We start from the raw sequence: 27424 nt of genomic DNA, 5'->3' as shown, positions 1-27424 counted from the left end.
TAGGAGAGATGGCAGAAGGCCTTAATGTCATGAGTGCACTGCAGTGCCCTCAACCCCTTTTAAAGCAAATTACAGAGCTGCAGAGTTAATGAGTGCAGAACACTGACAGAAATTAAGATGCAAGGGATAAATACAGAGCTTTGGAACAAGAGACAGTTTCTGGTCTTGCCTTTTCCACCAGTATTTCATATATCTTTACATTCCCAGTCATCCCCTACACATAAGAGAGGCTCATGCAGGTATGTGCATCTGCAGTTCCAGGTGCAGTTGCCATAGCTGCAGGTGAATTTGCCTGTTCCATATTTAGATCCTGATCTTACACATGTGCTTCATTTTATACATGTAGCTGTAGTGATTTCAGTGGAACTATTATTACTGGCATGAGTAATGATAAATGCACAAATCTGTATTTACATGGGATGCATTTACATGGATCTGGATATCCATGGATCTGAGATCACAGTGTCTCTGGGAAAATCTTTGTGCCTTGCTGAGTTTTGCAGCACATGCTCCAGCAAATTCCGAGCACCTCACTTGGTGTGTTTTGCAGTCTGAGAGAGCTCGCTGTGCAAAGGGAGATGACAGTGGCTCCAGCATTTCTGCATTTCCCAGGGAAAAATCCTCAACCACCAAACATCTGACAAGTGGGATACAGCCTGCGTCCTAACAGCTCCACTGCAGCGAGTGCTGTACCCAGCACAGCACAGCAGGGCTGCACGGGAGCTGCAGGGCTGCATGTGCCCGGTGCTGTGCAGACACTGCCAGCAGACAGGGCTGCACAGGAGCTGCATGTGCCTGGTGCTGTGCAGACACTGCCAGCAGACAGGGCTGCACAGGAGCTGCATGTGCCCGGTGCTGTGCAGACGCTGCCAGCAGACAGGGCTGCACAGGAGCTGCATGTGCCCGGTGCTGTGCAGACGCTGCCAGCAGACAGGGCTGCACAGGAGCTGCATGTGCCCGGTGCTGTGCAGACGCTGCCAGCAGTGCCCGCAGCTGCCCGCCCCGGGTCACACTGCGGGGCAGCTGGGCTCGGGCAGCGCTGCCCAGGAGATGCTGGAGGAGGAGCTCTCGGCAGGCCCCAGGAATCCTCCTCACCCAGGGAGCCCATCCAGCTCGGCGCTGGCCAGGCCTGGCAGCCCGGGCTTGGAGCACGGTGTGAGAGAGCCTGGCTGCTGATCAAAGGGCTCTTGAGCAATAACCCACTGCACATCAGCAGGAGCTGCTGCCAAGAGCCACGGACTTCCCTGGGCTGGAAGACAACTGATAAAGCAGATGCTGAGAAAAGCAGTGGTGCCTGCATTGGGCAATCTGAGTGAGACTGATGGCTACTGGAAAATGCTATTTGGATTTCAGCTCTGCAATTGCAGAAGCCTGATTTGCTAATGGCTCCAAATTTGTACCGTGCTTGGGTTTAGTTTTTATTTTTGCAAAGCATTTCATTTAGGTGAATAGATGCTCCTACTTTATGGGGAAATCTAATGCTCCTTGGGAGCTCCTCCTCTGTCAGTAACAAATACGTGTTGATTGTGCCTTCCCCCAGATGAGGGGGGCTTGGCTTGTGAGGGATGGGGCACTGGCAGCAGTGGGAATGAGGCTCTCAATCCCCTCGTCACGCAGGCCTGTGGCTGCTTGCAGGGGACACAGTCCTTGAGCAAGGCTGGCAGGGTGGAAAGGGACTGGCAAAAAGGACAAGGAGGCAAATGTGCACGTGCTGGAGGGGCCTGGGAAGAAGGAAGCGATACCCAGCAGCCCAGGGTTCTGGGAAGGCTGTTGCAAGCTGGGGCAGTGATGGGAACCACTTCCAGCAGCTGAGGGATGATCTTCCCACCAACGCCAGCGTAATGTGAAGAGAAAACTTCCCTCTGCTCTCTCCTGCCAAGCCTTAAAGGCAGGGTTAGGGACCAAGGAGTCACATAGCAGGTGCTCCCTGCACCAGCCCTGCAGCAGCTTTGTGAGCGCAGGGACAGTGGCTGTGAACGAGCAGGAGCTCAGGCTGCTGTTTACTGCTATTTATTTTATTTATGCACGGGACCTTCCCATTGCGCAGTCCAGGGAACTCCCGGCTCGGCCCTCCAGGTGGTCCCTCCAGGGCAGGGCTGAGGCACACGGTGAGGAGGGGTGGGGTTGGGTGGGAGAGGCTTTCATTGCTGCCCTACCTGTTCTGGGCATAAATTGAAATGATCAGTCTCTAAATCCTGCCAATTAGGAATGCTTTACTGGCATGAGAGCCAGTTTACTGTGACAGGTAAAGCAAAAATATTTCTCTCTCTCTCTTTTTTTGTTTTTTAAAGAGGCAAAGCCTCGCTTCAGCACGGAGCAGGGTAGCAGGGGTCAGCAGGGACTCTGTGGGTGCCTGGCAGGGCTGGGCAGGGGTCTGCAGCTCTGGGCAGCTCAGGGCAAACCTGGCATGCTCGTGGGCCCTTCCAGCAGTGCCCTGTGGCCAGGCAGCCCCAGGCTGGGCAGGGGGCTGCAGTGCCCCCAGCACCCTGCCCTCTGCAGTGACTCCCCAGTCCAGCTGGCACCAGGGCTGGGCAAAGGAACACAGCGCTGACCCTTTCCTACAGCTGCCTGCTAAGAGCCACCTGCTTGGCAGAGCAAAATGAGATGCTTCCACCAGCCTCTGAAGCTGCTGGTCAGGGTGGGAGCTGTGCTCTCAGTGCCTTCCCAACCTTCTGATCCACAGATTCCTGTAATGAAGAGGCAAATGGACCTCTTGCGTTTGTTACTCGTTGGTTTCTGCAGACATTGTTCTGTTTTTCCACTCTGCTCTCTCTCCCAGGGTAATATTGCTTACTGTAAAGGCCAGAAGCACAACTGTCCCTCACTCCAAACCCTTCCCAGACAGTAATTTGACCACACAGAGTCTGGCTCATAACGTATGTAAAATAGGCAGATGCTATTAGAAAGTAATTTTTTCCCTCACCGAGCAGCCTGTCCCTCATTAGGAAATTCTCTGCAGGGGCCATATTTTTATCCTGCCCCATAATCTCCAGGTATTGAAGATCACCCTCAGAGCTGGCCAGCATCTTCCCTTTCCTGCCTTGGAACGGAGCTGGGCCCTCCCCGAGCTCCCCGAGCCTCAGCCCTGTCCTGCCAAGGCCCTTTCCCGTGCCAGTCTGTGACTCCTGCTGCTGGCAGCTGCTGGCACAGGCTCAGTCCCTGTGCAATGGCATTTCAGGGACAATGACATGAGCCCCCCCGGCTTTATTGTCCCAGAACGCTCACACCTTGTCAGGCAGGATGGGGGAGCACTGAGGGGGTTCTAACTGCACCTTCAAGAGGCTGCTGGGAACGTTCCAAGAGATGAGCAGGGTTTAGGACCCTGCAGAGCAGAGAGTGAAGCAGCACTGGGCAGACTCTGCTGTTGGATGTGTGGCCCAGCACATCCCTGGGTCCCCCTGGCAGGTGGGACGGGCTCAGTGCCAGGTTTACCTGGCTGAGGGACACCAGAGAGGGGAAATTCCCTTCGGCAGTGGCCGTGGCACCAGTGGCAAAAGCCAGGTAAATATCTGTTCAAGGCGAAAGCCAGGTAAATATCTGTTCAAGGCAAAAGCCAGGTAAATATCTATTCAAGGCAAAAGTTAAAATCAAATTTTTGCATATTATTATTTTTACGTGTTTACTTCTTGCTGCAGGAATTGTATTATTTTAGATGAAATGCTGAAAGCGTGTCTCCAGCAGCTCCATCAGAAGCCCGTGTGTGCTCCAGAGTGAGGATCTGACACATCTGGCACTGACACTTGGGGCCTTCCCGCACAGGAGCAAGTGCCCCGGGAGCAGAATGAACTTTTCCAAGTGAAACAGAAATGACAAAACAGTTCCTGGTGCACCAGCCAACTTCCAAGGCCAAATCCAGCTCTCTGCAAGTCCAGGGGAAAGGTCATGAGGAATGAGGAAGAAAAGGACCTGCCAGCACTGCGGAGCAGAAAAGCTTCTGCAGGGACTGAGGGGACGGTGGGATGCCAGCCCCGGCTCCTGGCAGCGGTGCCCCTCGCTGCCCTCACTGGGGTGGGCACCTCGGGGCCAAACCAGCGCTCTGGTCAGAGGCATGAGAGGCTCAGTGAGGTTTCTGTGGGCACTGCAAATACTGGCTGGCAAGCGCTGCCTCCCAAGGGCAGCAGGAAGAGCCAGGGCCCTGCCAGGTTTGCCTGGGCAGCAGCCCCAGCCCGGCTGGTTTTGGGCACCGCGCCTGCCGTGCCAGCCCCGCTCCGCGCATCCCGGGCGGGCACAGGGGCACTGCTGGCACCTCTGCCCGGCCCGGCAGCGGGGCTGAGCTTGGCGCTTGCCTGCATGAATCACCGACTGCTCAAATTGAGAAGCGTGCATATGCAAATGGCGAATTAAAGCCATTAGCATAGTCAGTTAGCCAAGCTGCAATCGCAGCCGGATCTCACAGCAGCGATCCCACACCCATCGGGAGCGCTGCCTTCCCGGCAGCTGCGGCCAGAGCCTGCTCTAAAACCCATTTTTCCTCGTGCAGTTCCAGGAAGGAAAAGGAAGAGCTGGAGTTTGCCAGCAGCTTCCTGAAATCCTGGGGAACGGTACAAACCCAGGAGCTGCCGGGGATAGCTGGGGGATGACTGGGAAGGATGGCAACCCAGGCACCCTCTTCTTTAATCTGCCCATCTTTGGGATTCTGTCAACCCAAACAACGTGGGTTTCCCTCTGCTAGCAAATACTCTGACACAGGAAAAGACTATGTGCCAGATTTTGACTTTATTTACATCGAATTAGCTGAGATAGAATCTGAAACTAGAAACTTTCTTTATAAAGCTACAAATAGCTATATTATGCAGTTTTAAGGGGTTAAGAAAAGGAGGAAATCATAACCACAGAAGTCATAAAGGCAACTTATCCCAAGCCAAATAGTTTTGTTTCTAATGCAGGGCTTTAATTATAACATGTCATATAATGATGACATAGTGCTATAATAGGCAAATATAATGCATTAATCTGATATTATATTCTGGCTTTAACAATAGGTGCAGCGAACCAGCCTTAGTGGATAACTCATTCAGAACCTATCTGCACACTCCACCTAGATACTTATCTGCCTCTTTAATTAAGTGGAGGGAAACTTCTTGAAGCCATACCCATAAAGCCAGTCTCTGATGATAGCAGAGTTACTGGAAGCCTTTGGTAATCGTTTACACCCACGTTTTGTGGTTAGCTTCCAACCTGGGCTCTTTCCTTCTCACTCTGGAAGCACCTATTTATCCCGCAGCGTAAATCCCCGGCTGCTCTCACCAAGGGGGCACAAGGACTGCAGGGCTTGTTTGAGCAGCATCAGCAGCTGCCATTGCCCCTCAGCACCGAGCCAGGCTTCTGAGCCACAGCTCTGGAAAAAACCTTTGGCACATTTTCACTTACCCGTGGCTGCTTGGAGCAGGGCAGCAGGGGAGGGCAGTGCCACTGCCCAGAGCACGAGGTCCCAGGCTGTCCCCAGGGACACAGAGCTGCAGTGGGAGCAGGACTGGGAGCCCTGGACAAAGTCCTCTCTCCTGATTCATGGGCCCTGCGTAGCTTTGTGTCCACTGAAACCCACCCTTCCTGGCTTCTTCAACACAGAGAGCTGGGAGGTTTTGCCCACTGGGAGGGGAACAAAATGTAATATAAATTGTCTCAGAGAAGTGGTTCCTGAGCTGCAGTGCCTGCTCTCTGCTGGGGCTCTTGGAGGGAATATCCTGCTCTGAGGCTGGAGCATCCAGAAGTCACAGACTCAGCAGGGGATGGCACCGGGGAGGAGCTCAGGGACAGCAGTGCCGGGGCCATGGCAGCCAAAGGCCAAGGTGGCAGGAGCACCCAACCAGTGTGACAGTCCCTGCAGCAGCACAGGGCCACTGCACGGGGTCCCTGCACTCCAGCACACCTGGGCTGGTCCACTGAGCGCAGCCAGAAGGGCTCCAGCAGCTGCTGCCTCCTTTTCCTTTTCCTTTTCCTTTTCCTTTTCCTTTTCCTTTTCCTTTTCCTTTTCCTTTTCCTTTTCCTTTTCCTTTTCCTTTTCCTTTTCCTTTTCCTTTTCCTTTTCCTTTTCCTTTTCCTTTTCCTTTTCCTTTTCCTTTCCCTTTCCCTTTCCCTTTCCCTTTCCCTTTCCCTTTCCCTTTCCCTCTCCCGGGGCTCACGTCTGTGCCCTCCTCTGGGCTTTCCCGGAGTGAAAGGCTCTGCTGCTGCCCTTTGAACAGTCCGTGTCGAGAATGTCCCTGCAGAGCTCCTTAATCTCATGGTGGCGCCTGGCTAATGTGGAGCTGGGCACTGAAATGCTGAAAAACAGAGAGATAGTGAGATAAGATTAGATACAGAAGTAATTTAGTCACTCATCATACAGAGCAGCTGACATAAGTTCATTTGTAAAGCCAACTGCTAAAATTGCTTTAGAAGCCCTTACATTTGAATTCTGTTGAAGGCAGAGCTTTGATCTGAATTGTTCTGGTGGCATGTGCATTATTTGAATGGAAGCTCACCTGGGCAGGTAGTACCAGACCGGTCATTCCTGGCATTCCCTTCCACGGGAAGCAGTGTCCATGCAAATCCATCCCTTTGGATAGCTCGGGGCAGGCAGATAACTGAGCATCGTGGAGCAGACAGACACTGAAGGCATCAGCTCCGTGCTATGCTGATATGCAGAATGAATCATGGCTAATAAAAGGTTCAAACAACCAAATATATGACTAAATGTAACCCCAAAACACTTTTAAGTTAGGCGTGATCAGAAAATAAAGGCAAAAAATTAATAGATAAGTGTTATTCCTTTTCTTTTTCATTAATATTTATTAAATCACACTGTGGGGGAAACGGAGGAGGAAGGGAAATAAAAGAGACCTGTCCAATTCCCTATTGTTTATACCACTTCTTTATTTCTTGCATTCATTGCAGGGGAAATTATTTACATTTGCATGTTATGTTTTGTAATTTGGCATTAAAAATTTTCAAAGACACTTCCCGGGGCAGTTTATTTTTGAAGTGGGTTATTTGTTTTCACCCTAAATATGAGGCCACACAGAAGCATTGCCAGCTATGGAAGGGGCAGGGGGTCAGAAGGTGTGGAGCTGCTTGGTGCCTGTGCTCCTCTGAGGGGTGTTCCCAGCACTGCCCCATGCAGGGCTCAGGCCCTCCGCAGCAAAAGCTGCCAGGTGTGGGGATGAACCGCAGCTAGATCACTGCAGCTCTTAATTAGTGGCTGCTGAACTCTCGGAAGATTCTGTGGCTGAATTAGGATAAGCACTCAAAGTTCAAATGTTAGGCAAAGTCTCTTTGGTTATAATGCTGGAAGTCACTCTGGAGCTGGCTCGCTCATCCCATTTTTAATATTTCCTGGCTGAACCACTGCACAAACTGCAGCTGGCACAGAAGGCAGCTCCCTGCTTCGTGCCCACCCAAAATCGGTGATTGCAGGCGTGAGCAGCAGTCTCCACACAGCCCTTCCCACAGGCTTGGACCCTCCTGTGACAGGGGCTTTAGGGCTGGAGGGCTTGGAGCAATCCCACTGAGCGTCAGAATCCTCATTTCCTCCGATTTGGGGAGCTCAGCCTGTTTGTGCAGGCACTTGCCTCTTGCAGTGACAGTGACAGCCAGACCCCAGGTGAGCATCTCACTTTTGTGCCCGCACGCTGGGAGGACCAAGGTGCAGCTGCCTCGGGGATGCTGATGCTGGGGTGGCCCGGCCCCCGCTCCCCCCGATGGGATTTGTGTCCCCCTGGGACAGAGCCCGTGGCTTTTCCTGCACGCGCTGCGCTTCGAGGCACTGCAGCACGGCACAGATTGTCTGCACACAATGCCCACGGACAGTGGTCCTGCAGCCCCTGGCACTCAAACCCACGTGTGCCAAGCGTGCCAAGTGTGCCAAGTGTGCCAAGCGTGCCAAGTGTGCCAATCAGTGCCGAGCTGCCAGGATCAGGCCAGGATGAGGCCAGCAGCTACAGGAGCTGCACCCATGGGCGCAGGGCCTCTGCACAGCAGCAAACACTGCCTTTGCTGTGTGTGGGTTTGACATCTGCAGAGTGGTTCAGCCTGAGAGTAAATGCAGTAAGTGTGTTTTCCCCTGGTGCTCTGTGTGCCAAATATGTGCTAATGGAGCACTAAAGTCTGCTATTGGCTGAGGCAAACATTTAAAAATAGGTATTATGTAGTAAAGTAAAAGAACATAATATTAATTTAATTTTCAAAATTGCCAAGCAGCAGGCGGCTCTTGTTTGTTTAGTTTTGGGTTTGGTTTTTTTTTTTTTGAGAATCAATCACTCATTTCTGCCTAGACTTTGGAACATGATTTGATATTCCTATTTATTTGAGGAACATTGGCCAAATTACTGGCTGTCAGCTAGGATCTTTATCAGGAAATCTGTAACTGAACATTCCAGGCCAAGACGCAGAGAAACCAAAACTGGGAAGAAACTTGCATGGTGTGGTGGCAGTTACACTGGAAGCAATAACTAGGATTAAAAATTCCAGTTCCATTAAAAAGCCACGTTCAGGAGAAGCAGCAGAAACATATTTTTGTGAACCTGGAATGTGTGTTTTTGTTTGCAGGGGTAAGAGCTCTCCTCCTCATAACACTGTGACTTCCAAAGCTTTGAATGAATAACCGTAGCTGATGAATAACACTACCTACAAATGAAATCTTAATTGCAAAACAAAGGAATAATAAAGGAAAGTTAATACATTTTTGATTTTATTTAAAGCCTAGAAAAATTTAGGTTGGAGTTTGGGTGAAGGTTTGCTTGCTGCCTTTCCCCCTTTTATCTGAACCAGCTCACTCAGACCTAATCTTCATCATCTAAACCACAGGATTAACACACAAAATAACTTTGGAGCAAGCCAGGTCCAAGCAGGAAGCTGCAAGTGCCATCATGTCTTCATGATATTAGCCAGCAGAATAACTGTGGTTTCTTCAGTTTTTTGGTGGTGTGTTTTTCTGGTCGGTTGTTTTTCTGGTTTTGTTTTGGTTTTGTTCTAATTCACTACGTGTATGTTTTCCTTGAAAGGGCCTGCAGTTTTTGTTTCTTTGTGTTGGGAACATTGGGATTCCCAGACTCCTGGGGGGATGCTGGTTCTCTGGGCAGTGACCCCCAGGAACAGCAACGAGCCCAGGGCTGTCCCTGCTGAGCTCCCGGTGCAGAGGGAACCTGCAGCCCGGGCACGCCGCTCCTGGGGGGTTAAAAGGGAAAGAGCTGCCCCTGCAGCCAGAGGGGATCGCTCCTGCCGCGCTGCATCCGGCCTGGAGGCTCCTGGCCCTGGCCCGGGAAAAGGAACGCTCCTTTCCTCCTCCCAGCACCCCGGTGGGCTTAGGTGGGAACTCTGCACCAAGCTGCTCCGATCCCAGCAGCTCTGGGCATGTCCAGACACAAAGCTGCTGCTGCTGGAAGAAATGTTATCCTGAGCAGGGAGTAACCTATGGAATTGTAAGTGCTTAAGTCCTCTTTTGCATCTGGCCCAAACTTGCAAGAGAGGAAGGGCCAAGTGCTCAGAGGCAGCTTCCATTTTATGGCTCCAAATTGTGCAAAAAAACTTCTGGACTCGAACACTTTGCACCTGTGTTTGTGCTGGAGTGAGGACAGCCCCTGCCAGGCACGGGGAGGCTCAGGCTCTCTGCCCCTCTCTGCTCTGGGAATTCAGAGGGGAGGGAGCCTCCTGCCAGCCAGCCCAGTCCCATGTGCCTCCCATGCAGAGCTCCGTGGTTGGCACACTGGGTGCTGGCTGGGCACTGGCATGGAGCAGCCTGGCTTCCTTGGAACGTTTCCTCTGCATTGTACTGTTCCTTCCAGCATTTCACAAACCGCCACAAAGGAGACGACAAAACAGAGGGGGAAAAACCTTCTCAAAATGAATTGTGTGTCCCTTCCCTCGCTACCCCAACAGCCTTGGCAGGCTCATAGGAGCCAGGCAGAGCTGGTCTCTGCTGGCTCTTGCTCTTTGCTCAGTTTTATGATAATCTGGGGGAGTTTGCTCATGGAGTGGTAAAAGCACAAGGAGGGAATACTTAGCTTTCATTCCTAGCTCTGCACCAAGACCTGTTTTTATTGGGATGACATGTTTTGGTTGTCCCATTGGCACAAACCTTGCTTTATCCATTTGCTGCTTGTGTTATTTCCAGGGCTTTCTGAGGCTCAAATCAAAACAATAGCAAAACATCCTGATTCATCTGCAAAACAGAGTATAAACCTGAGAGCTGTGACCTCCCTGCTCTCATTCAAAGGCTACTAAAGACAATGCAAAGGCATCCTCTGACTCCTGTGTGCTTTAGGTTGCAGAGCTGCCCTTGATCAGATGGAAAAGAGAAGGAAGGCCAGGAGAAATCAAGGGAGAGTTGGAAGGGCTACAGGGGACATTAATGAGAATTAAAAGACACCCTCAGGGGATGCTGGAGGCAAGGCTTTTGTCAAAGCTTGGCTTGAACACACAAATTTAGGGACTCAGCTTTTGCAGCTTCTTGGCTCATCCCTGGAAGAAAACAGCTTCCTGTCCTAACCTCTTAATGGGAGTTCAGTTTGCCATTCACAGTACTTTTCATACCTGAAAGAACAACTCAGTTCTGCTTTCATGGCAGAATTCCCAGTGATTTCATTGCGAGCACAGCTCACATCCTCTTATTCTCTGCTGTTCAGTCCTTTTCCCATCTTCCCATGCTGTGAGGCTTGACTGGTCCCCTCCTCTCTCCTGCTCGTTCTTGGTATCTGTTTCTTTGACACAGGTACTAAATCCATCTAAAAACCATATTTGTTTCTGTAGCAATCAAAAGAGTAAAAAGGGGAAATGAATTCAGTGTCTTCTGCAGCTGTTCAGCACCTCTGCTGTGTTCCCTCCTGGGCTTTCCCAGCAGCTCCAGCTGTTCCCAGATGGGTTATGGGGGACAGGGCCCCTGGACTGCCCCACAAGCAGCTGTCAATGGAGCACGTGAACAGCCCAAAGCACGGATACAAAAATGGAGAAAAGGAAGAACCAGAAAGGTATGGCTGTTCTTGAGAAGGAAATCCCAGGACTGCATTCTCTGCACTGCTGTTTCAGCAGGGTGGGTTCCACAGCAGCCCTGGCTCTGGGCTCCTGCTCTGAGTGCCTGGGGTCAGTGCCTACAGCTGCCCTGTGTGCCTCTCACCATCCCCTTTTCTTGCTTGCAAATTGCTTCCAAACAAGTGTCAGGTTGTACATAAAACCTGGAAAGTTTATCTAAAACCAGATTTTTCTGAAGTTATTCCAAGGCTTTTATCAAAACAAACCCTGCAAAGATCTGTAACCACGATCCTCTAATAACCATGTCATGCCTAACCCTCATGCCATCAATGACCACCTTCTGTCATGGGTGATGGAAGTGGAAGAATATGAACACTGATTATAAAAGGAGATGCTCTGAGTTGTGATCAGAGGTAGTTCGGTTTCTAGCAAGATACTAAATTGGATTCACTAGCAGCAGTGACAAAAAAGACATTTGATAATTTGATCCAAATATTTAATTTTGCTTTAAGCGTTTTTAAAATACAATGGAGCGCTAAACTAAAATGGACACTAAATACCAAAGCTAAAATATTTCACTTACAAAATGTAAATTTGTTCAGAATCTCAGGGTGATATAACCACACCAGTCAGCTGAAACTGGTGCTAGTTCCCCAGGCTTTTTCATTTTCCTGGATTTGACCATTCTGGCTGAGATTCCCTGATGGGAACTGGGGGAGGAGGTGGCTGGGAAGGAGCAGGGTGTGCCAGAGGCAGGGTCTCCGTTCAGCAGGCAGGTGGCTGGCGCAGGGCAGGGAGCTCCAGCCCAGGGTGGAGCTGCTGCACTCCGAGTAAGTCACGCTCTGCTCCGGTGTGTCATTAGCACGGCAGAGTCACAGCCAGCCCAGAAACCCCACCTGGCAGCACAGCACCAGGCACATTCTGCTGCCACAGAAATAAAGGGCCGTAATTAGAACTGTGCTTCTTTTCCCTCCAGATTTTCTTTAGGCCTGTCCCCAGAACTAATCCCAGGCAGGTGATTTATTGTTTATCCACGTGACATTTAAACTCAGTTTAAATGTCTCAGTTTAAACTGACTCAGTTTATCCACGTGACATTTAAGCAGCGTATTTAATACAGTTGCAGTTCATACTTTAAATTCAAACACAGCATCAATCCAACAATTTTTGGCAATTAAAAGGCAGCAATGAAGTGTCAGGAATCCAAGGAGACCCCGACCTAATTTACATGGTGTTGCTCTCAAAAGCTGGCAGCGCAGAGCGCATCTTTTGAAAATGTTTCTATTAGAAGCTGATGTTTATGATCACTCTCAGCTTGGCACAAAAACATTCTTCTAAACATTTACATTTCGCATACTTTAGGACAGTTGAAAAATGTTGGCTTGCAGTTATCCACGGTGCAGAGAGGCTGTGAGGAATGTTATAGTAAAGCATTAATAGCCTTGTACTTTTCTTGTTCTTTGATTTACTGTGTGGTAGTTTTTATCCTGGTTGTGTTCTTGATGTTGCCCGTGCTGAATTGAGTTTCACTCAAACGACATGAGCCAGCATTTATTTTTCTAGCTAAAAAACCCAAAGTCAATTAATTTATAAACAATAATTTATACTCATGTTATAGTCACCATTTGGAGACATTCCCATTGGAATATATTTCCTAGATACTCTTGCAAAACTCCCCGCAGAGTCAGAAAGGGAGTTTTTCCAGGAGATGCATCCACGAAGGAAAGACTGGTGCCGTTCCGGTTGTCCAAACAATGCTGCCATGTTCTGGTTTGCCTCTGACTCTGATCACAAGGTACAGAATCAGCACCAAAATTAATAATACAGCAGAGCCCTGGTCAGTGCCTGTGGCTCCAAGGTGAGCACTTCCATGGGTGACTGCCAGGCTGGGTAAGGCGTTTGTGCTCTGGCTGCCGTGCAGGGCGCTGGGAGCTCCCCAGACTGTGCCATCAGCAGCTGGACTGATGGCTCCTTCCTGCTGCCCAGCCCCACCCAGCCTCATAGCACGGCAGAAACGCTCAAAAAACCAGCATTGGCTTCATCCTTCCCCAGGAGAACTGCTTCCAAAGCTATGTTTTTAAAGCACAACCAAATTGCAGACTGGATGTGTATAACTGTGCTCAGCGTGTTGCCCATGTCCCAAATCATTTCAGGATGTGTATGGGCACAGTTAAATGGATTAGGATTGGTACTTGGAAAACAACAAGGCCCTGAACAGTGCCAGCTGCTGGGCAAGGCACTGACCACTGCTGGTACCTGCAGAGTGCAGGATGGACGAGTGCAGGGATGCCCCCACAGATGGAATGAGTGCAGGGATGCCCACACAGATGAACGAGTGCAGGGATGTCCCCACAGATGGAACGAGTGCAGGAATGTCCCCACAGATGGAACGAGTGCAGGGATGCCCACACAGGTGGAACAAGTGCAGGGATACCCCCACAGATGGATGAGTGCAGGAATGCCCCACACAGATGGAACGAGTGCAGGAATGTCCCCACAGATGGAACAAGTGCAGGGATGCCCACACAGATGGAACGAGTGCAGGGATGCCCCACAGATCTCCTTTTCTGCAAATGCCCTCCATGCAGTGCCGGGGCAGTGCCCGGGCGAGCCCGTCCTATGGCACAGTCGCTCCTGCCCCAGGGAGCTGCAGGACCAGGCTTGGTGCTGCGTGCTGGACACCTGGGCACTGTCAGTGCCATTCTCTTGGCCCAGCTGGGGACAAGCCCTGCGAAGGGACACAGAAGCCACGGTGGCTTCGAGTCAGCAGCTTCGGCTCTGCCCTTTGTGCTGCCAGCTGGAGACGGGTGCCTGCTGAAGAGCTTTGTTCTATGGCACTGGGGGAAAGAATAAAATTTGCTGTATGCCTTGTTGGCAGCAGTAGTAGAGAACTCCAGGCAAGGGAATTTTACAAATTGTGAATACAAATTGTAGGTGTGAAGTCTTAATTGCTGCTCATAATTAAGCAACAATACAAACAAACTGTACACATATAATGCCCCTCATCAGAGGAATTCAGGCAGCTCGGAGAGTTCATTAAGGTCTCATGAGGCCATGTTGTGGCAGTGCCACAGGAGACCCCCTGAAGCAGCTGTAAGGCACCTCTCCCTCTCCGGGCCGTGGCACCGAGCCTGGCACTGGCAGGTCAGGAATGTGCTCGTTCCGGCAGCTCCCGGAGCTCCCGCGAGCCCAGGGCTCGTGGTGTTCAGGGAGAAGCTTTTATTCAGCAAGATAAAAGCTGGGACACTCTGGCTTGCATCAAACTTGTTTGGGAATATTTGCAAACTCATGGAAACAAAAGACAATGTCTCTTGACAACACATTTTAGTGTAATTCTGTGCAAGAACACTCTCATTCCAGAATGAAAATGACCACACAAAGACTGACTCAAAACTAACTCCCTGCCAGCCTTTAGAAACTGAAAGTCCCATTTTAAAGTTGAAGGCATTTACAAAAAGCCCATGTTTTTATTTAGCTTGTTGTTTCCAGTGTGTTCATCCCCCAGAGCAAGCACCCCACATCCCAGCAGTCGGGGGGCTCTCGAGGGGCCCAGGGGCAGCTGCCTCACTTCAAACAAAGCTCCCAAAATCAACACAGCCAACAGGACCTCGAGGTGCTCAGTGGCTCCTTTCGGGGCAGGCAATAAAGGTGAAGGTGTTTTGAGGGGTTTTCAGAATTTTAGCCTGAAACTGGGAGAGAGGATGAAGCTGAGCAATTGCTGCACTCACAGACAAGTCCTGCCAGAACAACAGCTAGCGATCAATAATCTCTGTTCATACAGAGGAGCACATACAGGAAACTCCTCTATTGGAAACTGGTAACAGCACAAGCCATAAGTTAGTAGAATCTGTGTAAGCAGGGCCTTGAACGAGACTAATAACTCTGCATACAGAAACAAAGGGAGCAGCTCAGAGTGGGTGGAAAGCAGCAGCCAGCAGGCTGGCTGGGAGGAAGGCAGAAATAATAAAGCACCTGGTTCCCAGGAAGGGCCAGAGGTGTATTTACAGCAGTCTCACTCCTGCTGGTCAATTAGGTCTAAACCCAGGGGAACCGCTGCTAAAGTATCCATTGCTGCTGGCTTTGGGAGAAGTCAATTAGAGACCCATTTATATTATAAAACCTAATTTTAGGAAATAAAGGAGTGGAGAACTTCAAAGGGTTGTCCAAAGAAGGCTGGAGCCCAGTGTATGTTCAGCCTGGGACCAATGGATGCCAGTCTCTGAGCATGTGAGCACTCTTTGAGACTCCAGGGGAGAGCGATTAAAAGACTGGCCCCTGGTTGCAAAATTGAAGCCAGAATTGAAACATTTTATATTTGTTTACTTCACATTTTACTTGTTTACTTCCTCCCTGCCTAGTATCTAAATGCTTGATTTTAATTGTTTCTAAATAAACACTTGCTCAGCCTGGCCTTGGGGGAGAGGTGAGTGGAGCCAAAGCTGTGGAGCTCTCGGGCAGGGAAAGCACCACACACAGACAGCCTGGGCAGCCCAGCACGGCCCCGGCACTGGGAGTGGGCTTTGCCAGGCTGCACAGAGCCAGTGCAGGAGCTGGCAGTGCCAGCTCTGCACAGGGGGGCCTTTGGTGGCCCTTTCCGAGGCGCAGGAGCCTCCCCAGGGCTCCTCCAAGTGCTGCTGTACCACGAGGAGATCAAAGCCATACCACGGGGTAGTGACAAAGCTGAAAAGAATCCAGATTGCCAGCTCCCTGTCCTAAATACCAAATGTGGTCCTGCCTTCCCTAGGATAAAAGCATAAGGAAAAATATTCTAAAAGCTTTCAAGAAGGAGTGTGGATTTTGCTGTTAAAAGGAGGAAACATTATCAAAGGATCAGAAAATTCCACAAAGTAACACAACAGTTACTATTGCAAAACTCTGGGGGATCTCTTCTGTGGTATGGAGTTATTCAGTGGCTCGGACTCACACCAGTGTTTCTTCGTCCTCCACAGTCATAAATTCTTTTTCCTGTTTTGGATAAGTTCAATAAATTCAACCCTTTTGGCTTCAATGAGAGGCAGACCTTGCCCAAAATGTGACATTTTTATTGTCCTTTCCCTAGAACATTTACGCTGTGTTTATCAGGTTCATTTCTCTCTTCATTAGAAGTTAATCGCAGCACCATTAGCACAGCTTTAATGTCATGAGAATCACACTCTGTAGGGTGCATCCTATGACTGCCTCAGAAATCTCTCCCTGTGGATATTTTGTCTCTGTGAAATAGTCTGGTTCCAACTATTCATCTTTGCCAAGAAGAACAATGTTACCAATTATTCCTACAGTGAAAAATAATCAGAACAATCATTTGTTTTCTTGCAGTTGGTTGTACATGTCCTTCATCAGAAGAAATTCAGCTATGAATTAGAAAAATGTTCTTCCACCTTCCCAGGCTCTGCAGTCTGTGCAGGATTCATGGTATGTCTATGCATCAGATGAGTTATTTTACCTGGGAGGTAGGAATTGTTCCAAGTTCATACCTGCTCCAGATGTAATTCATTTTTATGAAGGAGACTGGCAGAAAGCCTATCTACAAAAAATCTCCACTGTTATTATGTAGAGCGTAGAAGAGTTAACAGTGACCCAGTAAAGGAATATAAAGGTGGTTTTGTCAAGAGAAAAGATCTGTCATTACTGAAAAGAAATGAGATAAAATTACTGAAAGAGCATTTCTGATCATGCAACCAAGGAAATGTAGAACAAACTCCAGAGCATAAGAGGGGCCTGTGAGTCCTAGCCTGGGAAGAAGGTACTACAGATTCTTCTTCAGAAAAGGGCATCTCAGAACCCAGGCCTGAGCTCAGAGACTCAGACATTCTCAAAAAATGCAACCAGATCATGTTCTGGGACACGAGCAGCTTTGGAACCTGGCTCTGGGGTTCTGCTTGGACATGCCATTCATACAGATAATCCCCAGGTGCCATCCCCTGGCAGCTCTCAGGGTCGGAGCAGATGCACCCAGGTCACCAACAGCTGCTCTCTGCACTCAGGTGGGAACAGTCTGCTCACACAGCTCTGCATTTCCTTTCTCTGTGCCCAGGGCTTGTGGAGGTGTTGTCCGAGGTGCTGAGTCCTCGCAGGTCACTGCAAGGCTGGGGCTGGCTACAGGTGCCACTGAAAAATCTCGTCATTGCCTTAATCATCACCAAAGTCTCATTAGCAAGATTTGCAGCTGGTATCCAGTGAAATCTGAGATAGCAGCTAGTTCTCAGTAACTAGTAATACCAGTTTTTCTAGAAAATTAATAAATGCAAATGTTAAGTGCTCTAAATTCACTTAATAAACAGGTCACCTGGAAAGATTTGTGGTTTTCATTTGAACAGAGAATATAAATAGAAGAGGAAATGGAAAGTCTGATGCTTGGTGTCCAACAAACCCCACGATGTGGCTGAGCTTTTGCAGGGCTCACTGGGTATGCAATGAGATAATTAGCAAAATCTCATTGCAGTCTTCAATCACTGTAAAACAGATTTAAATGCTTTCTAAGAGTGCAGCCCACTAAGGAAGTGACTTCAGTGCTGGGCTGGGGCTGCACTGCCCAGGGCAGGAGAACGGGGCTGAGGAGCTCCCAGGAGAGGTTCTCATCCCAGGAGAGGTTCTCATCCCAGGAGAGGTTCTCATCCCAGCTGGGGACATGGGCATGGGAGGACACTGCCAAGTGTCTCATCCCATTGAGCCAGGGTGTCCAGGGCCACTCAGACCCCTGGCCTGGGGCTGAGTGAGCAGAGGAACCTGAGGTTCATCCCCAGTGCTGTGCTGAGTCCTGGTGCTGCTCCCAGTCTGGCTCTATCCCCAGTACCCCAACTGGCTGCCCTGTAACTGGCAGATCAAATTCCCAAGAAAAGCTTTGCTGTGAGTGCTCAGTGCTGAAAAAACCCCTCTGCCTCTCCTGAAGTTGTCTCTAGGAGACAAGCATGGATTCCCCTGGAAATCTGCCCAGACCTGAAGGTGCATATGGAAATGGGTGTTATTGCCTGCACTCTGTGTTTGTGACCAAACGCTCCCTTGCCTGCATTTTCCAGATTTTTCCTAACTTGGATGAGATTGTAAATCGATAATAATTGGGTGTCATCTTGATAATGAATTATGGATTGAAAATGAGTCTCATTGAAAGTTTGAAAAACTATGCACTTGCCTCCAAAGGAAAAGGAAAAAAGACACACAAGGAGAACAAACCTCCTGTATCACAGACAAAATGTCTCAGCAAAACTAACTCCAAGGGCAGATTGTTTTGTGAATCAGAGCTCCTGCAGTGCCTCGCCATGTGCCACCTTGGACCCTGCTCGGCAGTGTCAGGGAGCAGCTGGCACGTGTCCTGTGCCCAGCCAGGAGCCCCCTGCTCCCCCAGGAGCCGACTCCGCTGCAGCTCGGCGTGGGCAGCAGCAAAAATGACCCCGTTGACCACCAGAAGGAGTGCAGGGCCCAGCTGGGAGCATCAGGTGTCCTCCTGGAGTTCTGCAGGGCTCCCTGAGTCTCCCTCCCCCTCTGCATATCCCTCTGCATCTCGGCACTGCAGCAGGAGCCGCCGGAGCCAGCCAGGAAAGCCTCGTGTTTGTGCTCTCCATGCAAATGCCTCTTCTGCCTATATATTAGTTACTGTGTGTGGGTTTTCTCTCTCACTCTGCCTTGCCATATGTGTGGGAGTTGATGGCATCAACTTTATGAAATCTCAACACATGCCAAGAACAGCTGGAGAAGTTGAAACAAGTTCTGGGTGAGGTGAGTTTCATGGGCAGGGACTGGAATTAGCCAAGGTCCCGTGGCTGTTTGCCATGTCGGGAGTCTCACATGGAGCACGTGGGCTTTGCTCGCTCCAAAAGCAGATTCCCCATGGAAAAAAGGGTTTGATTCAACTTAGATAGTGATAATGGCAGAGATAACTGAGCTATAAGAATCTGTCCACCAGGAGAGACCATCTCTGCACCTCTTCCATGACTGGTTCATTATGTAAATATAGAAATTTAATCGTGAGGCTGAGCTAATTAAGATCTTTAGCCACCATGTAGCACTCCTCATCTTCAAAACACTTTACTAACATTAATAATTAATCACCACAACACTCTGGGAAGGCTATCATCCCAATCAATGGGTAAAGTGAGGCACAAAGATCTGAAGTATCACAGCAGGCCTGTGTGCCAGCCGGTGTCCCAGAGCCAAGCCACCTGATAGGCTTTATGATAAGGGACAAACCACAGGGAATTCCAGAAGGGGAGAAATAGAAGTCCCTTCAGACTGCACAGAGCCTGTTGGCCACTGGCTGCTCCCTGCGTGCCTCTGCTCTCACACCCAGGACGTCTGTCCTGCCCCTGGAACATCCCCCTGCTTCTGATCTCCCTTCAGCAGTCCCTCAGTGAGAATTCCTGATGTGGCAGATACGCTCTGGTCTCAGCCTCGCCTATGACTCAGTATTTACATGCTCTTTTTTTGTATAGTGTTAGATTATAAGGAGCTAATAATATATCTGATGAATTTTAGTGTTATATATCATTTAATAGCTAGCATGTGTTTTTAAAGCACTTTACACATCTGTCCCTGAAGAATGTCCAGGTTTTGCCACAGTCTCATATAGAAACATTTGAATCTGGTTCAGCATTTGGTCTTAAGTTGTTAATTTTCAGTCAGCAAGGCTAGCTCAGGCCAGGAAATGCAGCTTTTCCTGTACCAGTTTCTGCCATTAGTCCCACCTGGATGTCTCCCCCAGGTAACACATTATTGCTTAGGTCTGGTGTTCCCAGAGAAACCTGTGCAAGCAGTGACCTCCCTGCCCAAGTCAGAAAATGAAGCTTCAGCTCATCTTACAAAACACAGAAACACACAGAGCACATCTGAGAGAAAAGGCTGCTTGTCTTGAGGCTTCACGAGAGGGATCTGACAAATGTGGCAGGCTGTCATTAAAAACAATTAACCTAATCAAAAATCCCTTTTCTCTTCTTTCTGCCTAGTCAGGTGAATATTAAATACTAGATTTTCCAGGGACACAGAGAGAGGAAATCAGCATCTGTGTTTTCAGTCCAGCAGGTGCAGGAGCAGCAAGTACAGATTTGCCTCTGTCTCCCCAAAGCATGCATGTCATTAGCTGAGTGCAGGGCAGCCACGGCAGCACAGCCCCTGCTCGGCTGGTGGCACTGCCAGTGTCCCCTGCTCAGCTGGTGGCAGTGCCACTGCCCCTGCTCACCAAGGTGGCAGTGGCAGTACCCCTGCTCACTGTGGTGGCAGTGCCAGTGCCCCTGCTCAGCTGGTGGCAGTGGCAGTACCCCTGCTCACTGTGGTGGCAGTGCCAGTGTCCCCTGCTCAGCTGGTGGCAGTGCCACTGCCCCTGCTCACCAAGGTGGCAGTGGCAGTACCCCTGCTCACTGTGGTGGCAGTGCCAGTGTCCCCTGCTCAGCTGGTGGCAGTGCCACTGTCCCCTGCTCACTGTGGTGGCAGTGCCAGTGCCCCTGCTCACTGTGTGGTGGCACTGCCAGTGTCCCCTGTTCATCCTGGTGGCAGTGCCAGTGCCCCTGCTCACTGTGGTGGCAGTGCCAGCGTGCAGCCTGGCTGTCCCGGGGCACTGGGCACAGCTGCCTCTCCCCAGCCCGGCTGCCCTGCCCTGCTGTGCCTGTTGGACAGTGCTGGCACTGCCCAGGTGGCTCTCTGGCCTGCTTGGTTCGGAGCACACTGCCTGCCCGTGGTGTCACTCCCAGCCTCACCAGCACCAGCCCGAGCACAGCACTCTCCTCTGCGCTCCCAAACCTCTTTTGGGTTTCCAGAAGTGGAGGAGGCAAAGAGAAACCCTGGTTCCTTTGAGGTGGGAGCTCACCCCCGGGGGGAGGAGAGGGAAGCTGACCTCCCTAGAGCATTTACTGATCGTATTTATTTTTAAAGGCACTTAGCCATAAGCCTCAGCCTATGGCTCTGCTTCCTGCAGGCACACCCTGCTTGTGGCTGTGCAGGTACTCACTAAGCACTAGGAACACCCAGCATTTATATAGGGCTTTTCATCTTCAAAGCACTTCCCGAACGTCGTTTAATTAATGAATCCTCACAGCCCTCTGTCAGGTATGCACAGTTATTACCCCCACATTTTACAAGGGAGGAAAACTGAGGCAGCGATTAGCTGAGGCAACACTGTGGGAATTGGGGTTAGTACTCAGAGAAGCGGGGGTGCCTGGACCCCCGTCCCGCACAGCGATTGCCCGGCTCGCTCACTGGGAAATAAAAGACTTCTCAGTCCACTGCAGTACCTTAAACACAGCCACTGCTGACCCCTGGCTGCATCAGCATTTGGCCTTCCAGGCACACATGGGTTTTCTTGAAAAAGAAAGAAAATTTATTTTTCACCTTCCAGGGCAAGTTGCAGCTGCTGCTGTCACCGGAGAGCAGATTGAAACACGGACACTGGGACTGAGGGTCTGGCAGAGGACGGCCCCGGTTACCTATGGCAGCACCTAACAGATTGAGTGCTGCTTTCACAGAGGTTTCAGAGGGACACAGGGGGGACTTTCACCCAGACACCCGAGCACTGGGTGGACAAAGGACGGTGCTGCAATCCCCGATCCCGGGATGGCTCTGTGCAGTCCCACCCGGGCTGGGCTGCGGCTGAAGGTCGGATGATTCACGACCCTCATCCCACATTCACGACATTTCAGTGAGTTTCACTCACATCCTCCTCAGTAGCTGCGGGTTCCTCCCTCGAGAAGCCCCAGGGTATCCCAGTTCCCAGCTGACAGGGCAGGAGGGGCTCAGACTTCCTGGTGGTGGTGGCAGCAGGGAGGGTGAGAGAGGGCACCAGCCATGGGGGTTAAACCTGGATGGTTCAACCTCGTCAAACCCGAACATCCGAGAGAACCTGCAGGGCTTGGTTCCTTTCCAGCCCTGCAGGGCTCTCACGGCCCTAATTATGATTGTTGTTGTTGTTATTGTAACAAAACATTCATATACTGCCATAAAACACAAACTAGATAATACACGTTCTTGGCCTGAAGAGCTCGGGCTTCAGACGGGCTGGACACTGCAGTGGATCCCGCAGGAGGGACGGGGAAAGCACAGCCCTTTCCCAGCAGATTCCCCTCTCAGCTCCTTCCCACTGTGAGGGGCAAGGAGCAGACAAGGAGCTGCCCGGGCAGCGGCAGAAACAGCACGGCCACAGCCTGCAGCTGGAGAGGGGAGAGGGGCTCAGGGCTTGGGGTTGGCACTGCCACAGGACTGGCGACTAGGCTTTAACTGGGAAGACTGGGCTTTAACTGGGGGCACTGGGCTTTAACTGGGGGCACTGCCACAGGACTGGGGGCACTGGGCTTTAACTGGGGGCACTGGGCTTTAACTGGGGGCACTGCCACAGGACTGGGGGCACTGGGCTTTAACTGGGAGCTTGCTCCTGCCTCTGGCTGCAGCTCCCAGCTGGGAGCCAGCCCTGAGCAAGGCTCGGGGTGCAGGGGGAGCAGCTCCCAGCCCCCCAGTCCCAGGGGCTCACAGGGCACCGCTGTCCCCGGACCGGCCGTGCCCGAGCCCCATCCAGCTCCTGGCTCCGTCCTGCCCCGGCCGGGCATCCCGGCCGTGCTCCCAGAGCCCCCGGCCCAGCCCACGGTGCTCAGCTCACAGCAGGCACTGCCCTGAGTGCCCAGGGCCACCCGGGGGTCACAAATGCTTTTCTGGCTGAGCCTGACGCCTTTTCCCATCTGGGAGATCCCTTCTGGTCCCTCCTGACAGCATTGCCCAGTCTAGTCTGCAATGCCATGAGATATGCCAAGGGAGAAGTGGAAAATGTTGCAATTGCTGAGCTGCACTTTGAAATGGAACAATAATACTTGTAAATAATAGTAAACTCTAATGGGAAAAAAAAAAAAATCCCTGTTTATTGCCATAGAGCCGCAGGTAGCAGCAGGGTGCCAGGCTGGACAGACTCACCCTCCTGACCCTGTGTCACTGGGCATGGTCCTCAGCAGCTGCACCAAAGCCAAGACAAGGAGCACTCGAGGCCCTTGGTGTGTCTGAGCACCAGGGAGTGACCCCTGGCCAGTCTGTGCCAGCTGAGGGCTCTGAGCCAGAAACTGTCCCCGCCATCGATATCCATAACTCATAACACAACCAACCAACCAAACAAAAAAACCCCAACAAAACACATTCATAATGAAGAAAACATTTCTCAGAAGTGCTGCTGTTTCCAATCCCTGCAGTGCTCTGTGTTCCAATGCTGTAATGTTCCCTGGCTGTTTGGGCACAAGAACTGAGCAGACACTGCTGAAGTGTTTGAATGCTGAATCTGACCTACCTCAGGCCTGGCACAAACCCAGAATAGGGGCACACCCGACACACTGTTAAGGGCTGTAAAGTTAAAGTTCTGATTATTGTTGAACCCTAAAACAATTCTCATCACAAAACCTACCCAGCGGTGGGGGAACCTCACTGGACACCCGGCATAAGGGCAACAACCCCACTGCCCACCCCTAAACCAGTTCCACTTTTCCCTGTTCTCCATGCTCCTTGTCTGTCCCCCCACCGGGCTGTGTTCTGTCCCTGGGGGTTTTGCTCCTACGCACAGATAATGACTCAGGGCTCAGTTTATCCCAGCTGCTCTGCCCCTTAATGAGCAGCCAGCCCCAGACTGTCACATTCCCCTGGAGGGCTCCGGGCTGGAGCCCTGCCATGCTGCCACCCTTGCCAGCCTGCTCTGCCCACTCCTTGGCTGGCACCAAGGGACCCTTTGCCCTGCCTGTCCCTTGGTGGCACGGCCCCAGCAGCTGCTGAGTGCCAGCCACGGCCCTGCCTGTGCAGGGACACCTGCCTGCAGCCCTGCACACACTGCTGCATTCCAACACACCAGCAAAGCAGGATTCCTCTTTTTCCCCACTGCAGAGGTGACCCAGACAAAATGGCTAATTTCGAAGTTAGCTCCTCGTGGCTTTTGCTTCCTGCCATGGCAATAGTTGTCAGTCAAGCAGAGCTTAATCTTAACTCAGGCATTAGCTTGAACACAATTAATTCTTGGCAGCAGACAGCGAGGGCTGTGAGCCCCATCTCTCCTGATGGTGATAAGGCTGACTGTCAGGACAGGCTCTGCATTCACTCCTCAACTTTAGCAAGAGTTAGATCAAGTCCATACAGACTAACAAACCAAATTACATTGCTGGCATCAGCAAGTGCCACTCTAAAAGAGTCAATTGGTTTCTGCCCCATTGTGCCAACCAGGCCCTTCCTCAGCTCCCAGAGGCAGCTGGGATTTTCCCAGTAGTTTTCAGGAAAGCAATTCACAGTACAGTTGGGTGAGCATAAGGAGTCCACCACTAATTATGTGGGGGCAAATATTTTGAGAGGGATCCACAGGCAGAAGCACCTTCCTGTTATTGGGGGTATTCTGCCCAAATATATCTGACTGGGGGGAGGCAACGACACAAGCTACCCAGGTGCTAAAACTATGATATTTAAAATTAGTTGTTACATTTCACCTCCCTTTGGAGGACTGCTTGGTCAAAAGGCCATCTCTTCCCACAGAAAACCAGCAGGAATTTTTTTCTGCCCATTGTTGAACAGAATCTTTACTGAAAATTTCATTTGATTTGTCCTGCAAACAATCCTCAAGTCTGCCCTGTTTTATAGAGCCTTTGGATATGCTGGGAGCTAAGGTGGCTGGTGCCTTATAGACTGTGTCGTGTAAGGTGTTGCCTACTTCTATTTTGCACATTATTGCAAATATGTTTTTCAAATTACTGAAACAATAAACTGATAGAGTCTCACTCATGAGAAAGCTTTGGAGTGGATGTGGGGAAAAACACCATATTATGATTTTCCTGAAAAGAGTTTTGATGACTTTTATTCTGAAAAGCACTGTCTTGCTAAAATTCATATGGATAAAAGCCACATCCACTTTCTGAACTAATTTTGACAAGCTTCAAATCCAGTACATGCCTGCAATGATGCTCAGTGCTGCTTCCAGAAGTGCAGTTCTGCAAGTGGCAGGATGGCCATTTCAGAGCTACTTCACTTCTGCTAAAACAATTGATGCAAAAATCACTTACGAAAAAGCACTTCGTCAGTTTTTTATTTCACAAAATTATGCAGCACTTGCCTTAAAATTAACTTTTGTTTGTAAAATCCCAAATAAATGCAGATAAACAATTTATCTTATTCAAGAAATTAATTCAGTTATGAACACTTTCATGAGTTTAAAGATGTTTGGGAGAAAGTTAATCCTCAAAAATAGTCTTTTTATCTAATACACCATATATATGTGAGTGAGGACAAAGCCCTACAGCACATGAGTTATGTAATTAACCCTTCGATAAACAGGGTACATACATTAGTTCAACTAGAAACCAGGAGTGCAGGCATGTTATATTTGCTGCTTTGCAAGCATTATCTCCAGCAAAATAACCATCAGGAGCACAAACCCAGATTTACAACTGAAGGCTTCGTAGGGCTACTCCCCTTCCACAGACAGGCAGGGCTTGCTCTCAGTGTTCCAGTATTCCAGGCTCTGTGTCCAAGCGTGTATTCTCAGTTTGCATCTGTGCTGGGCCCTGCTCCCCTGGGCTCAAGGGGGACGTCCTGGCACAGCTGCACTGGAGCTTTCCCTGCACAGGAGCAAGCCCACCCATCTGCAGAGATCACAGATCTTCCCCTGCCTCAACAACTGAACTGTGGAGCAGCACACGGAGCTGTGCTGGGATCCACTGCTCCTGGGAATTGCTGGGTGTGTGTTCATGGGCAGCTCAGGTGGCAGAGCAGCCCAGAGTGGTCTTGCTTTTACTACTGAGTTACTCCGAGATCTTGTTCATCTTTCAGTATCTCATTTGGTCCTCGGTAGCTTGGGGAACAGCTCTTATCTGCTGCACTGAGGTCTGTAACAATAACTCTGACCTGTTTGATAAGAGATGCTACTGAAAGACAAAAGTGTATTACTGCAAAATTTTGTGGGTTGGCAACTTATCTAGTGGCACTGTATTGCTCCCAGAGCCCATTTGGCTCCTCACAGTGAAATGAGAGTGGGGGGAGAGGAAATCAGGTCAGAGTTTTGGCAGACCTGTTCCAGGTAAGCATAATCCAGCTGATTCATTATGTGCCGCAATCATTTCTGGCAGAGGCTCTGAGGTAAAGTAGCCTGCAGCCCTATTGCAGCTCGGGTCTGCGTGGGGGTGTCCATGCTGCACACCAGGGAAGGGCGTCACTGCTGGCTAAACCCAGGGAGTGAGGGCTGCACTAACAACAAAAGGGCTCCACACAAGGGAGCAGCACCAGCCTGGCGCTCCCTGCCGAGCAGCCCACCCTAGGATGCTGCTCCCCCTCCCAGCAGACACGGAGGACACCCCTGAGAAGAGCCTTGGGATGACTCGCACCATCTCTGTCTCATGAATCACTGGCACTGGGATGTCTTTGTGGCATAATCAGAGCGCTGCTTATTATACTCATTGATGATAAAACAAGTAAACCTTAATGAGTTGTGGGAAAGGAGACAATAGGGCCCTCTGCCAGGTCCCATTTACCTTGACAACACGCCTACAGCCCAAGCACAAAGATCCCCATTGTTTATCCTCAGGATTTGTGAAGGGGCCAGACAGTTCTCATTTCCCTCAATCTGAGGCTGCTCTCGTTATCTCTGCCTTAGCATTTCTAAGGTCCCTATCACTCGGCTATCTAAGCATCTCAGCTTTAGTCCAAGGTTAAATTTATGGTAAATAAACCACTTGGACAGCCTTTGAAGGTGAAAACTGATATATAGTTAAATAGTGGTAAATGATCCCATTTACATAGAGACTCTTCTTTGACTAAAAGGACAAGCAAAGACTTTGTTGTTCACGTTGTAAACAAATCCTCTGCGTATGATTCAGGCGCTGAGGACCTGTGTCTGTTAGCTCACAGCACAGCTAAGCCATCACCTGCCAGTAGCTCTGGCCCAGCTGAGCTGGGAGCTCTGGCCCAGCTGGACTGGGTTCCCTCCTGCCAGCCTGCCTGTCGTGCTCAGGGTTACAGCTCACCCCACTCCTGCCCAGAAGAGCTGCAGCAGCGGGATTCTACGGAAAACAAAACAGATAGGAGAAAATGGGCTCTGTCCCTGGCAGTCAGCGCTGCTGACCTCGCTGCAGCTGCTGGCTCTCCTTGCCAAGCCAAAGCCCAGCTCGGCATGGCCTGGGAAAGCTTCACTTCGTCGTCTGCAGCTGCTCGGGACTCTTCAATGGAAAGGACTTCTAAACAGAGGAAAGAGATCTCTATCAAGCTGCATTTCTGTAGGTATTTTTTAAGAAAGTGGTGGCAGAGAAAGGCTTCCCGGCTCCCAGATGGATTAGGAAGAGCAGCTCCTGAAGGACACTTGCCAGGGGAAGGGAGAACCAGCAGCAGCAGCTGGCGTGCCCCTGTCCCAGGAGCACCAGGAGCTCCTCTCAGCAGCACAGGCGTCTGCCCTGGGTGCTGTGCAGAGCGTGAGAGCATGGCAGCTCCAGCTCGGTGTGAATTCAGGAACATTCTCCAACTTCTGAGGAGCTTGTCAGGATGGCAAAATGCTTCCCATTCAGATCTGG

The 27424-nt window shown here is 50.5% G+C and overlaps 1 protein-coding gene across 2 annotated transcripts in view; it reads right to left on the bottom strand.

Moving 5' to 3' along the window:
* The window catches only part of LOC110475233 (uncharacterized), a 116314-nt gene that overhangs the window by 307 nt on the left and 88583 nt on the right, over positions 1-27424 (bottom strand). The window contains exons 4-5 of one of the 2 annotated variants that reach the window (XM_085558343.1): positions 6462-6636; positions 5371-6260 (exon numbers count right to left, since the gene is read on the bottom strand). In XM_085558343.1, the coding sequence (XP_085414469.1) occupies positions 6631-6636 (6 nt within the window). In that variant the 3' untranslated portion in view covers positions 5371-6260; positions 6462-6630. Of the gene's footprint in view, positions 1-863; positions 6261-6461; positions 6637-27424 lie in introns of those variants that run through there. The other variant, XM_085558342.1, reaches the window with a different exon arrangement.

The sequence above is a fragment of the Lonchura striata genome, chromosome 20 (genome assembly GCF_050655825.1).
Source record: "Lonchura striata isolate lonStrDom1 chromosome 20, ASM5065582v1, whole genome shotgun sequence".
NCBI lineage: Eukaryota > Metazoa > Chordata > Aves > Passeriformes > Estrildidae > Lonchura > Lonchura striata.
This window is presented reverse-complemented; position numbering and strand designations above follow the sequence as displayed.